We start from the raw sequence: 13,288 nt of genomic DNA, 5'->3' as shown, positions 1-13,288 counted from the left end.
ACTTAGATGGGTACCAGTGTGGCTGTATGATAACATTTCTTAATTAAGTGCAGAGATCAGATATAGAACAGAGTAAACCTGAAACAAATTTTTAGTGTGGGTTTGCCCTGTTATTACTGTTTATGCCAGCATAAATCCATTGGTTCAGTCAGGAACAGTTCAGCTATCAGCAATGTGTTCCTGGTAAAATGGTACTTAACAAATGGTATGTCTTACTGTGCTAATTAAAAAAAGTAATTATATACCGTGCTACCTTTTAAAGAATACTGAAGGCTGTAAATTCAAGCACTTAAGAGTTAAATAATGCTAAAAACTAATGTTGCCTGTTCAGTCTTGATTTGCCTTTCTTACATATGTGTATGCATCATGCTAGTTTTATGTATTAGTGGTAATTAATTGCAGGGTTTTGTTTCAAGATGTTAACTACCACAGTGCTTAATTTTGAAACCAAACACAACTTGGTTTTAATGTGTCTGAAGTGTCACAATTAACTTTCTCTCCTGCCTTTGTCCGAACACTGTAGAAATGAGGGCTTGTAATGAAGATGACGACACCTTTTGTTCAGGTGGTATAAATTGCTTTGTTCCCATTATATCTGTTCAGTCATTAAATTTGTGTTCAGCCTAAAGCGTTAGAAGCTCTTTGTGCTCTAAAGAAAAGTAGAGTTTACAAAAGACAATTTTGTCTCATAAGAAAAAAAAGTAATGCTTTAAAAAAAGTAGTCATCTTGAAAACTGTCTTGAGCATTTCTTTAACTAGAGATCTTCAAGTATTAACAATAGGATTTGTTTTTGTAGTATACCAAGCCATCTGAATGCTATCTGTTCTAGGGAGGTGCATTTGTTGCTTATTATAGGTGGGGCTGCTCGATCTACCTATTATTAAAGTTGCTTAATACTTCCTACTGTAAAGACCTGTTTTCAGTTGTTTGTAACTCGGATGAATTTTAGCCATGTGGGCAAAATCTTTGCCTGCTGAGTGTTCACATTTTTAGGGGGAAAAAATCAGCGAAAAACTTAAAATTAATTTGCTAACATTGTGTTTTGGAAAAGTTCTGGGGAAAAAACCCACAGGGTGAGGAAAAGTTAACAGTTTAACTTCACATCCGGACTGGCTCCAGGTCCTCTGCTGCCCTGTTAAGTTTTGGGGTTTTTTTTAAATACAATGCCATTATGCAAGTTTCTTGTTTGGCTTGCTCTTTCCGTCTTTTCGAGTGAACATTTGTGCTCATGACTGGCAGCAATGAAAACAAGTCTCTTTGGTTCCAACACAAGCAGCTACAGTCCAAGCAGCAATGCGCTTCCTCACTGCCGACCTCAGGGGTGACCTGACACTCTCGAGGAATGTCCGTGCTGGCTCAAAGCTGAGCGTGTCCTCCCCAGCTGCCACTAACCCTGCCAAGCGGAGATGTGTGGTGTGATACGAATTGCCATTTACTGCAGCTGAGCTGTTTTCACTCAGTGAATTTTGAGCTTAAATGAGCGGGTTCTGACATTGCATTCCTTTTGTTTTAATTTTCCTTTTGTTCTAATACTATCTTTTTAAATTGAGTGAATCGGATGGGCTGTCTTGCCAGACCAGTAGGTCGGATCTCTGGCTGCAGAACTGTAAGCCGGGCTGGTGTAACCTCAGCCGCCACAGGCCTGGGCTCCACATCTGGGGCTGGGGGAGGCTGCCCGGCCTCCCGCTCTTCCTCCAGTTCCTGCCTCCTGGGCAGAGGCCGCAGGGTGCAGGTTAGGCACTCCACACCGAGATGAGACACGCTTTTGTCCTCCTGCTCCTGCCTTCCCATCCCTGGCCGTGCCAAGGTGTTACTTTCTCTCTCGTGTGCTCAGCTCAGAAGCTCTGGTAGCTGATTGTGCAAGGCTGGAGGTGAGGTTTTTTCCTCCCTCCTTTCTTTCTCAGGCAAGGCAGCATTTCTGCTTCTGCCTCGGAATTGACCTCCTGTAAAAAGTAGTGTTGGGGTGTGTGGGCTGTGTGTGTTCCTTACAGCTGTGACTATTTACGTGAGTGAAGTTCTTCACCCTTTTTGTGAAAGTGGTTTTATTTTTGAAATGTGACCGAATCTCTTGGCAAAATATTTTAGAACAATGTATTTGTTCGCTGTATAATCTGCGGATGGGACTTTGGCATTTAGGTGTCTACAAGTCATGTGAGCTGCCTAGCGCGGTATCTCCCAGGGTTGTGATCACCAACTCGAAGTTCTCTCACGCTGTCTGCTTTTTGGCTTTCAGACTGCTGCTGAAGGCGAGTTTGCACACCCACCTTGCCTCCCTCCTCCCGCCTGCTGCGCTGAGCCGGCGGGTAGTGCCTGGGGGAAGGGGACGGAGAAGGGGACGCTTTCCCGGGAGCGAGCGCCGAGGGCGAAAGGCTTCAGCCGCGGGCGGGAGCCTGTTCCTTCCAGCCGGGAGCGCGGCTGATAGCACTGCTGTCCTGTGTCTGTAGAAATAGCCGCTGTGATTGCGGTGATACCTGTGGTAAACGATACGTGTGTAGGCCCCTCCGACAGCGTGTCAGGAGCTCGCTTAGCGCGAGAGCCGCCGCGGACGCCCATGCTCACCTCCGCGCGCCGCACCGGCAGCACGCGGCGCTGGGCGGCGGGTCGCCTCCTCCCGCACAGGCGTTTCGGTAGCACGGGCCGGCCAGGGGAGGAGACGGGGCCCTCCCGGGGGCCGCCGCCGCTGTCACCTGCCGCGGCCCCGCCCGCGCCGCGCCTGCGCGCTGCCCCGCCCCCGCGCGCTCCGGCGGCGCGGCCGCGGCGCGATGGGAGGAGGCGGCAGCACCGGGCCCTGCTGCGCGCGGCGCCGCGTGCTCCCGCGGGCGCGGAGGTGAGGGGCGCGGCGCGGAGGGGGGGTTCCGCGCGGGTCCCCCCGGGGCTAGGCGGGCGCTCCGCGCGGCCGGGGAGCGCAGGGGCGTCGCCTTCCCGGAGGGCAGAGGGGAGAGCGCTCCCGGGCAGACGGGCTCCCTCCCCTCCCCGCGGCAGCGCGCGGTCCGGCGCCCCCCGCCGCTTCCTTCATCTCTCCGACCGCCCCCTCTCAACGGGCGGGAGCCGCCGCCGCTCCCCCGGCGCGGCAGGCGCGTGCGGCGGAACGGGGGCAGCCGCGGGGACCCCCGGCTCTCTCCGCCGGGGCCGCTGCCGTTGGGCCGAGCGTGGCCGCCCCCCCGCCCACCTCCTGCAAGGGAGGGGGCCGGGCAGCTCGCGGCGGGCGCGAGGGCGCCCCCTGCGGGCGGGGCGGGGCCCGGCCGCTGGGGCGGGGCGCGAGGGAGCGGCGGGCGCGAGGCGCCTCAGGGTGCCCGGGATGCGGCGGGCGGGCGGCAGCCTGAGGTGAGAGGGTCGTACCCCGGGTCCGGCCGAGCCGCCAGGGCGGCATCACCCCCGCGCAGCTTCCCCCTGGAGAGCCCCCGGCGCTCCCCCGTGGCCTGTGGCGTCTGTTGAAGAGAGTCACGGCGCAGGGAGCTCCCCCCGGCCCCTCGGGTGGTCCCGGCGGCAGGGCCCCGCGGCGGGCGCGGAGACGCGCTGCCCGCCTTTCCTCCGCGCCCTGGGCAGGCACCCGCCCCGGACGGAAGGTAAGACGGTAAGGCTGAGGGCTGTTCCTCTGGCATCCCCTTCCCCGTGGCGGGGTGAGCACAGCGGCTGGGAGCCCGAGCGAAAAACAGTTGGAACTGAGCCCCCTGACAAAACCCGCGGGGTCCCTGCCTGGCGCGGGGGCCCTCTGCCCGTGTGGTGAACCCGCGTGGGGCTCCCTCCCCAGCCTGGCCGGCTGGCGGGGAGGGCGTGCCGTGTGAGGGATTTTGTTGGATGCGTGAAGTGGTTAAGCGCTAAGTTGCTGCGATAGCGTGAGCTGCGTCTTCTTTGTAACCCACACGTTTTGGCAAGATGAGCGGCTGGTTATATGAGGCAGCGTTTGCAGTTTCTTTATTTGCAGTTGCTCCGTTTACCTTCTTGTATAGCTGTTTTTTGAGACCCAGACATCCAAATACTGTGGTTGGGCTTTGGTGTCAAAATCGGCGTTGTTCTCATGAGAATTTGGAGGATGCCTGACACAGAACTTGGGCAGCAGAGAACATAAGGCATGAGTTAAAGGGAGTAATATCTTGCAGTATGAATTACGAGATGCCCTTCAGCGCATCGTGCATTTCACCTGCTAATTTGTGTATGCAAATATAATGTACATCCGTCTTGGTGGCAACTGCCTTTTTTGCAAGAAAGAAATTACTTTAGAGTGTTTGTCTTCTTACCTGGGGAGAAAGTTGTCCCCACCCTCTCTAACTTTGAAATATATTTCCAAGTTAGATTAGGTTGGCTAAAACAATGAATGAGACAAAGAAATAAAATATTACTTTTATGCCAAATATGGACACAATTAGAATGTGCAGTAAAGACATTTCTGTAGAGCTCTTGCACTTCTTGGGCTGTTTTGGATAACAAACATGCAATAATGAAGTGTAATTGAGACATCTTAAACATTTGCTCTTGAGTCCCTTTCTTTTCCTTCCCTTTAATCCTTTGAAAAGTGTGGAGAGGCTCTTTAGGAGTTAAAATTTTGCTTGGATTTTGTTACACATCTCTGTCCCGGCAGCATATCTCTGGTAATCTGTAGTTCACAGTGGGAATGGCTGCGTTGTTCCCCACCTCCTCTTGCTGTACTTCCTGCTTGGAGGCACCTGCTGATAGCAACAAGCGGCCCAGAGCCTGTCCCGGCTGCCAGCTTCTTTCCTCTCCCACCCACGGTAATGGCGGGGGTGTTGGGAACATCTTCGAGCCGCTCCTCCGAGAGGCAGCAGGAGAAGGGAATTTTGACCAGTCTTCTGGTAACTTGAGACCGCCATCCTCTTACCACCTGCATTGTGCTTATCTGTCAGAAGACAAAGCTGAATGCCAGCCTTTATGCTGTGTCTTTCCTTTCATGCCTTCCTTCCAAATGATGATTCTTCCCCTTTCCTAGTTCTGGGTGATGGTTACCTCATCTAAAGCAGTACAGGGCTTGCTGGCTTGAAAACAGTTTTTCCTGTTCTATCTATCTATCTTTACATCTAGGTTGGGATGTTTTCTTCCCCTTGCGTTCTCCACTCCTTTCACTAGGAGTGTCCCTTGTCTAACTCAGAAGCGCTTAGGTCTGAGATCAGTCGTTTTCCATTCTCGTGTGTTAGCGCTGGGACTCTGATGATTCATCGCTTACAACTTTGTTTCATTAGGATTTGATCCCATTTTTCTTAAAGCATGTAGATTTATTGGAAGTTTCAAAATGAGGTTCTTGCACGTTGCCCAGGGGCATGGTCGGTTGGTCTGTCTCTGTCTCTCTCGTCTTTCTTTTTTTTTTTTTTAAAATCTGTGGGAACCCAAGGTAGAAAATAATAACTGTTGAATACTGCTTTGTGATGGTGGAAGACTAGCTAATATATTTTTCATTTTTAAATAAGTGGTAGGGAGGAAAAGATTTTTTCCTAGTTGAGTATTTCTTCAAATTAATGCAACACTTAATTGCTTTGAGTGGTTAATTTCTTTCCACCACCTTGCACCTGCTTTTTTATGCCTCTCTGTGTCTATGATAATGAACTTGGGAGGAGAGGTATGAACATACAGAGCTCTGTAATAGCAACTGGGTATTAATGCTGATTTAAATTTGAAACTCTCTATCCTGACACACTTTCTTTGTAGCTCTTCCCCATTTTACCCTGCCATTAAAATAATTTCCATCATTCCTGTGACTTAAACTTCATACAGATTTTTATATATGTTTTCTATTCTTGCAAATACCTTAATAACGTAAGGTATAAGGTTAGAAAATCTGAAGCAGGAGGGAGGAGTTTGTTGCTACCTATGCAAACTTTTGAGAAGAAAACATACAGTGGATCATTTTGTCAGTTTCTGTTGACTTCAGCGAGGCTGTGAGTGGCTGAGTCCTTGCAGACCAAGAGAGAATTTGCCCTAAGGCTTGTTTCTGTGACTTGGGTCTGTTTGTTCATGTACACTCTCATGATGGATCTCTGGCAAAAATAGCGAAGGTTTTTCATCACTGTTATACAATGTCAAATTGATCTGGATTGTTATTAGCTCTATGTGAACGCTGCTGAAGAGGCATATGGCTAAATTGGTGCCAAATTTCAGATTTTATATTGTTCTTGTGCCAGTACATTACTTCAACTTTTTCTGTTTTTTCCTGCGACTGATTTTTGCTCAGAGGCTGTCTTTCCTCCCTCTAAAATTTTATTGTGTGTTGTCTTTGATTTTTTTTTTTTTTTGTAAAGTCCCAAAATTTTTTTGAGACAACTTACAAATCATTGAATTCTTCATTGGTCCATATTTGAAATACCTTAATTTGTTTTCTCTGTTTACTTATGAAGTAAACCTGTTTTAATAGATGTGGCTTTTTACGGAAGTCATACTCTTACTTGAAGGTTTACTGTCAATAACAGAATCTTCACTTAGTAATTGACAATATAAGAAAAAATGCTCAAAACTGTTGTGATTCCTGTTAAGCTGCTTCATGAAGTAATTTAGATGTAAAAGCTTTCCTAACAATTTAAAGTTTTGCATATGTACAGCACTTAGGATGTGTAGGTTACTGTTCCTATCTGCTCCGCTGTGTCCTCTCTCTCTTTCTCTCTCTGCTTATTGAACTGACTATGTTAACCTAGATACTGAAGTAAACTATAAGGGGCAGCTTAATCAAACAGTGGTCTTTCTTCTCTTAGTGCATTTTGGTAGGTGGTGTAACCAGACCAGTAATGGTAAAATGCAAATACTGTAAGTTTATGCTCAGTGAACATAGAGAGTTTATGGACTGCACACTGGTTTTCCCTTATTGACAGTTGTGTGGAAAATATGAAGGCAAAAAAGTAGTACATTAGGCTAGATTGCTAAATCATGGACATATTGTTCAGTTTTTTAATGCAGCTTGGACTTAAGCCATGAATTAAAAGGATTCAAACAGGGTTTCTTTGATCCAGTTAATCCAGTACCATAGTGAGTGCTTATATTTTCTAACTGTGTGTAATCACCTTTAAAAAAATATATATCTAAAATTAGGAGAGAAATAATATTTGTTTTAATAATTTGAGATAAATATATTCTCTTACAAAACTGCACCGAACTGAGATTAATAGATGGATTTGGTCTGTACTGTGGGCGATTTAAGAGGTATTCTTATTTTTATATATGTTCTGAAAATCTAGGTATCCAAAGCTATTTCAAATCTTGGTGTGGATAAATTTTATACAGTTGCTTTGGGAAAGACTTTTGATTCACTAAGTTTCCTTTCTGGATTAAAAACTTGACAGCTGTTTACCTTAATTTTAGTGCCTTTTCAGTGCGAGGGACAATATCCAGTCTCTCTGATCTGAGTCTCCCTGTTGTCCTTTGTTGTAGGTTGCGAAGATGGTACAGTCCCCTCTTGTGTTGCTGCTGCTGGCAGACTAGAGTTTGAGAGAGCGTGATACCAGTTGTGGCTGCGCTCACTGCTCAATGTTTCAAGCCGATCCAAGAAAGTAACACTCTCCTCTTTGGAGAGGCCATAAAATGCATGTTATGAATTGTCTCTCCTTGGTCAATGATAAAGAAAATGGGGCTATTCCAGTGGCAACAGGATTAATGAACGAGGATACGACGACAGCATCTCACCTTTCTCAGCCTGCAGCACCGCCGCCCCCTCCACCATGTCCCCTCACAGGGGCACCCCCAGCCCCTCCGCTCCCCCCGGGGATGCCGCCCCCCCCACCACCACCCCCTCCACTCCCTGGGCCAAACGTACCTCTCCCTCCGCAGCTGATAAATGGGCATGACAACCACAGCAAAAAGAAACGAATGCGGAGCTTTTTCTGGAAAACTATCCCTGAAGAACAAGTCCGTGGTAAGAACAATATCTGGACGATTGCTGCAAGACCGCAGTATCAGATTGATACAAAGACAATCGAGGAACTTTTTGGGCAGCAGGAAGAAACCAAGCCCCAGGACCCCCGAAGTCGATCTTTAAAATCTTCATTTAAAGAGACTAAAGAGGAGGTAAGAAGTGAAGTAAAACCTCTCTTTTATATAATGCTGTAGGAATTGGTGTGAATTCTGACTTGCCTTTGTCTCTTTCTCTGTCATGTTTCATCCTTACGGCAAATTTTTCTTGATTTGAAGGGGGGGGGGGAAGACAGGGAGGATAAACTCTTTGTTCTTAGTGGTGCGCCTATGTTTTTCAAAGAGCTAACAGTGTTTTATTATTTTAACTTAGTAAGTGCTGTGATTTGATCACCTGTTAAAATAAATATAAGTAAGTGGAGGGAGCTGAAGGCATCTGTATTTGCTCATGGTGGATAGCCCTTGAGTTTTCAGTGTGAAACACAGGTGTATTGTAAATTTTCTCTTCAGCTCTTCCACTGTGTCTGTTGTGCAAACAAAACGTTCTACATGCAAACATGCACCAGGCGGGAGGGAAGAGAATCCTGTTGCAAGGGTTAATGTTGTATATACTCTTGATGTCTTAGAGACATCAGGAAGGGAAGTATCAGTATGACAGTGAGGAAATAAAACATAATATAGTGATTAAGGGGTTTTGTTATTTAATTGAGATAATTTTAAAGTTTCAACTTTCATAAACGTTGCTTTCCTGCTAATGAAAACTTCATTTCATCACTCTGCTTTTTCTGAACATTAGAATAACCTTCCAAGAAGGTCTGAAGATTGTTACTGATTTCTGTTCCGGTGGTGAGAAAGTATACACCAAGCACTTTCAGGTTCAAACATTCTCCGGTAGCTTTTCTAGTTCTTAAACCCTGATTTACAGACAGCCTCTTTGTGAAGCCTGAATTGATTTGTCTCAAGTGATCTTTCTGTGAAGTAATTGGAGGGTTGAAGTGCAGATTTACTCACTGGTGTGTGTCTACATACATGTTAGCTTGTAAACAAAATACAGAGTGCACGGGGTTAAGAGGTGTAACAATGTATCAGTTTTTAGTGAGAAAATAGGGACTTGATGGTATCTTGCAGGATTTGGGAGATGTCAAAATAAGATCAGCAGGGGCAAGGTGAGAAACCAATGTACTGGTAGTGTGCATGTTGTACATAGACTACAATACGGGGTTTAAACCAGGCATGTGTATTGCAGACTCTGAAACCCTGGCATCGGGAGGGAGTAATTGGGGCCGTTGTCAGAGGTAGTCATTGACCTCTGAGCTGTTTTCAGGCTATGTACATCTTCTAGTCAGGATTGCAGTGAGTGGACTTCCTGTACTGCATACAGATGTACACAACTCTGGCCCCATGTGTTTTCCTTAGAGGCTTCCCCTTTCAGGACTGCCATGTGGTAAAGATCTAGTTGTAGTAAAATTGATGATAAGTTTCATAAACTGAATGTGGCCCCTAGCGTACAGTAGCCAGGGCAGAGAAGACCCCAGCATGCTCCAGAATTCACGCGTTTTCACGTACAGCTTGAAACTTGGGGCATCCTGGGGAGGTTAAGAGCAGTGTTAGAGATTAAAATTACAGGCCTGCAAAACGAGGCTTTCTCCAAGATACAGTGCCTTGGAAACAAAAGCCTGCCTAGTACAAGTTAGTGTTTTTGTGCATCTGTCTGGAGCTGATACGGTGGTCCAATGCATCTCTACTGCTTGATGCCTGTCCACCCTGGTTCAGGGCTCCCATGGTGCCTTTGCACGTGGCAGGCGGTGAGGCAACAGGACTTGCCTCTGAGTTATGCTACTTAAGTGACAAAACGTTCAACTCCGTTGCTAAGCTTTGTCAAGCATGCCGCAGCAGTGTGTCAGGCAGTGATGAGCAATTTCTTGCGTGTTAATGGACTTTGTAGTACTAGCTGCTCAGCAAGGAGGGAAGGAGATAATCCTGAAGAGCTATGTGTTACTGGAAGTGCGTAAGCCCAGATACGCAACAGTTCGCATGCTTAACGTTACTACAGGCATCATTCAGCAAGAGTATGGAGATTTGAGGCATAGGCAATGTTTGTGATTTCCATCATTGGTGCTGTCAGCTGCTGCTCACTTACTTAAAAGTATGATGGTTGTCCTCAGTTCACTGCAGTAAAACCTATGGAGGCTGAAAGGAGTTGGGGGCAGGCTGAGGTACACAGCATCTGTGTGACCTTGTGGAGAGCACGTTAGCATGGGGCTGAGGAAGCTGTAGTTCTGTTCCTGGCTGCGTTGCTGGCCTGGCACAGGAAGGTGGACAAGACATTTTGTGTTTCAGTACCTCTGTTCCTTTTGTGTGAAACACAGCTGATTTTAGAAAATGCTTTACGGTCTAGCAGTAAAAAATGTTCTTTGGAGCTTAAATAGTGGAATTAGTCTAGTTGATGTAGTATGTCAAATTTTCAAGATAACTTAAAGTGTGTGAATTGAAGGATTGCTTAGATCCAAGTCTAAAAAAACCAGCATGTGTTCAAAGTGCTGTACAAAAGTGCATGGCTGGAGAGTCTGCTGTTTTGGCTCCGTGGGGTTCCTCTCAGTGCATTGGCATAGCTTCAGTGGAAGTGGTGAAGAGCGACTCTTCAGCCAGTGTTGAGGGCACTCCCCCAGAGACTGTGGTGGAGACAGGGGTTTCATACTTTCTCCAGCGATTGCTGTTGATCATGAAATCATGAGCAGTTTTGGAAAAAGTGCTGTCTTCATGTAGGAGCTTACAATATTGCATGTCCTTTTAATTCCTCACTCACCAGTGATTTATACAGGGAAATTAGATGCCCGACTCAGGTTATTGAATCTCAATTCTGGAGGCTTAGCACTAAACATCATCATTATAACAGAAGTCCCTTTTGAGATTTGAGTCAAACTCCTACAGCAAATGCCTTCCTTTTTGTAAACAATCCCTCACCAAACCCTTAGGAGATTAATTAACATGTTTCCTTGACTAAAGGCTTAATTTGCCCTATGGTTTCATGTAATTTGAGCCTCTGAAAAATAGGGGGTGTAGAGTTAAGTTTACACACCAATTTACTTTCCCCATCCTTTAGTGGTGTCAGAGTATGGTACAACATAACACTCACCTAGGCTATAGCTAGCCTGGCAGTGGGGCGGGCAGGACAGCTTGTTGCCAGCCAAGGGAGCAGATCTTGCTTTCTCCCTTGAACTGTCCCTCTGCTCCTGTCCCTCACCTCCCCCCATCTGTGCGCTGTCTGTGGCAGACATTGGACCCTCTGTAAACAGGTATAAGTAAGTAGCTGAGCACAATGTGGTTGGGGTTTTTTGTTTGTTTTCTACTGGAGTAGTTTTCTGCTATTTTTAGTGGTGGCTTGCAAAAGAGTGCAGTGAATTCCAGAACCTGGAAGGGGGCTAGTGAGAGGAGGAGAGAGAGGAAAATGGAAGGGTCTAACAGGATGTCTCTTCTCCCGTCTTCTAGCCATGCCCTCTCTCTGTTTTCCCTGTGCTGGCTCTGATGCTCATTCCACCTTCCTGAGAGCTTATTCAACCTGTTAATCCAGCAGACGACTAACACAGCAAAAAACCAATGAGATGAGCACCAGTGCCTGCCCAAGGGAAAGAGCAGGCTAGGAATGTGGTAAGGGAGGACGACATGGAGCGGGACAGCCCTGTAGTAAACTGCTAGGTTCACTGCCGCACTGTGGAAGTGCACCTTTCCTCAATTGCTCCAGGCAGTCCCTGTGGCTCGGAGAGTGGAGGCCAAAATATTAAACTCCACAGTGATGGTTAGTGTGTTGTAAAGTCAAGTGGAAGCCGAAGCAGGAAGTTGTTTATATCCTTCCTAACCTCCAGCACCGAGCCTGCGCTAGCAGGCTGTTCCATGCTTGCTGTAATTTGTAAACTATATCCCACCATGTGAAACCCCATTGTTCTTATCCAAAGAATGCATATAATGTTTTGCTTTCACTAATCTGTCATAGATCCACTTTGTCATGTTCCTGTTCCTCATGGACAATCTCATGGCAAGAAACTAGTGTTGCATTTCTGCAGTTGCTACAAAGTCAGTATTGATGTGGGGCTTTTTGTGTCTCCCAGAACACTCCTTTGAATCTTTTGTGTTGATTGCAAATTTGTGTCGGAGTTCAGGAGTAGATTTCCTCTTACCATCATCACAACTTCACTATGGTACTCAAGCTAATTTTCCCCTTCCCTTAATACATCTAAAACTGTGAATCTTTCAGTGGTGGACTAACATTTGTCAAACTGATGCTGTTATTGCCCCACATGATCTGTGCCTGCTGCAGATTTCAGAAGGACGCTGAGTTGAATACTATGGTGATGAGAAGCAGATTCATGAGTGAATCAGCTGTCCTTGCTTCAAAGATTGCATTGTTTATGAAAGAGAGGCGGTATGTGTGTGAGGCAGTGACACTTGCATTGGCTGGCAAAGTGCAGGTGTTGAGATGGTGCAAAGCATCTCAGAGGGTTGTAGTATTTCCGGAGTAGGATAAACAAAAATTTAATAGCTTTCTCTGGCAGGAGAGTTGAAGAAGACGAGAGTGGAGAAAGCTCTCCTGAATTTATCTAAAGTAAATAATAAGAAACCATTTGAGAGTTTTCTTTGGTATAGAGAATCCCAGTGAGACTGGGAAATTCTGTTCTCAATTCTTAATTACAGTCCAGTGTAACTTTTTGAGTCAAGAAGTCCAAGGGTATTACTGGTGGACAGCACTTTAAAATCTCTTTAGGTGGCAAACAGAGTTTTGGAACATGCTATGCTGGCACCAGTGCTGAAGGTGTGTATGAACAGAAGATAGGAGCAGACTGAACAGAATTTATAAAAAGCTGGGGTAATGTTTAAAGGGTAAGAAGCAACAGCTTGGCAGGAAGTCATATGCAGACAGCTTTCTGCAAGGACAAAATGGAATGAAAGCTTGGTGGGGAAGAAGAGTAGATGTTAGGAACAGATGTTAAGGCTAAGATTATGAATGTAATATGCAACTGAATGTGAGATGGAAGATAACCGTATTTGCAAGGAGTGCAAGGAGTAGGAATAGGAACTTGTATTTATGGAGTATCTGCCAGGTTCCACTTTTCTCCTCCTCATGCTCCCATCTGGAAACTTCTTGAAGGTAGTTAAGTAATGACGGCTTTTTCAAACACTTTTGATAATCTTAAAGTGGACACCAAGCAAAGGGTGACCAAAAAGTGAGCCAATGTGTTTTGATTGTGTGCTGGAACAAGAAATCACAGGAAAAAATAGCTTACAGTCATATACAGAGCAAGAAGTATGTATAAAATCCTTGTACTTAAGAACAGCTATGACTTTTTTATGTTGTGCTCATAAGGCAAATACACTTGTATATGTTGCCATGTGTTGTTTTTCTTCAAGGGAAGATGTTAAAAAAAATTCTCTAGTTTTGTTTGAGGT

The 13,288-nt window shown here is 46.1% G+C and overlaps 1 protein-coding gene across 1 annotated transcript in view; it reads left to right on the top strand.

The window, feature by feature from the left end:
• The first annotated feature begins 7,519 nt into the window (after nucleotides 1–7,519).
• FHDC1 (FH2 domain containing 1) overlaps nucleotides 7,520–13,288 on the top strand; it is a 30,815-nt gene continuing 25,046 nt past the window's right edge. The window contains exon 1 of the mRNA XM_059818105.1: nucleotides 7,520–8,002. Coding sequence (XP_059674088.1) covers nucleotides 7,520–8,002 — 483 coding nt within the window. The remainder of the gene's footprint in view (nucleotides 8,003–13,288) is intronic.

Source organism: Gavia stellata, chromosome 5, assembly GCF_030936135.1.
Source record: "Gavia stellata isolate bGavSte3 chromosome 5, bGavSte3.hap2, whole genome shotgun sequence".
Taxonomy (NCBI): Eukaryota; Metazoa; Chordata; class Aves; order Gaviiformes; family Gaviidae; genus Gavia; species Gavia stellata.
Note: the sequence above shows the minus strand (reverse complement) of the source record. Positions and strands in the feature narration are given on the sequence as shown.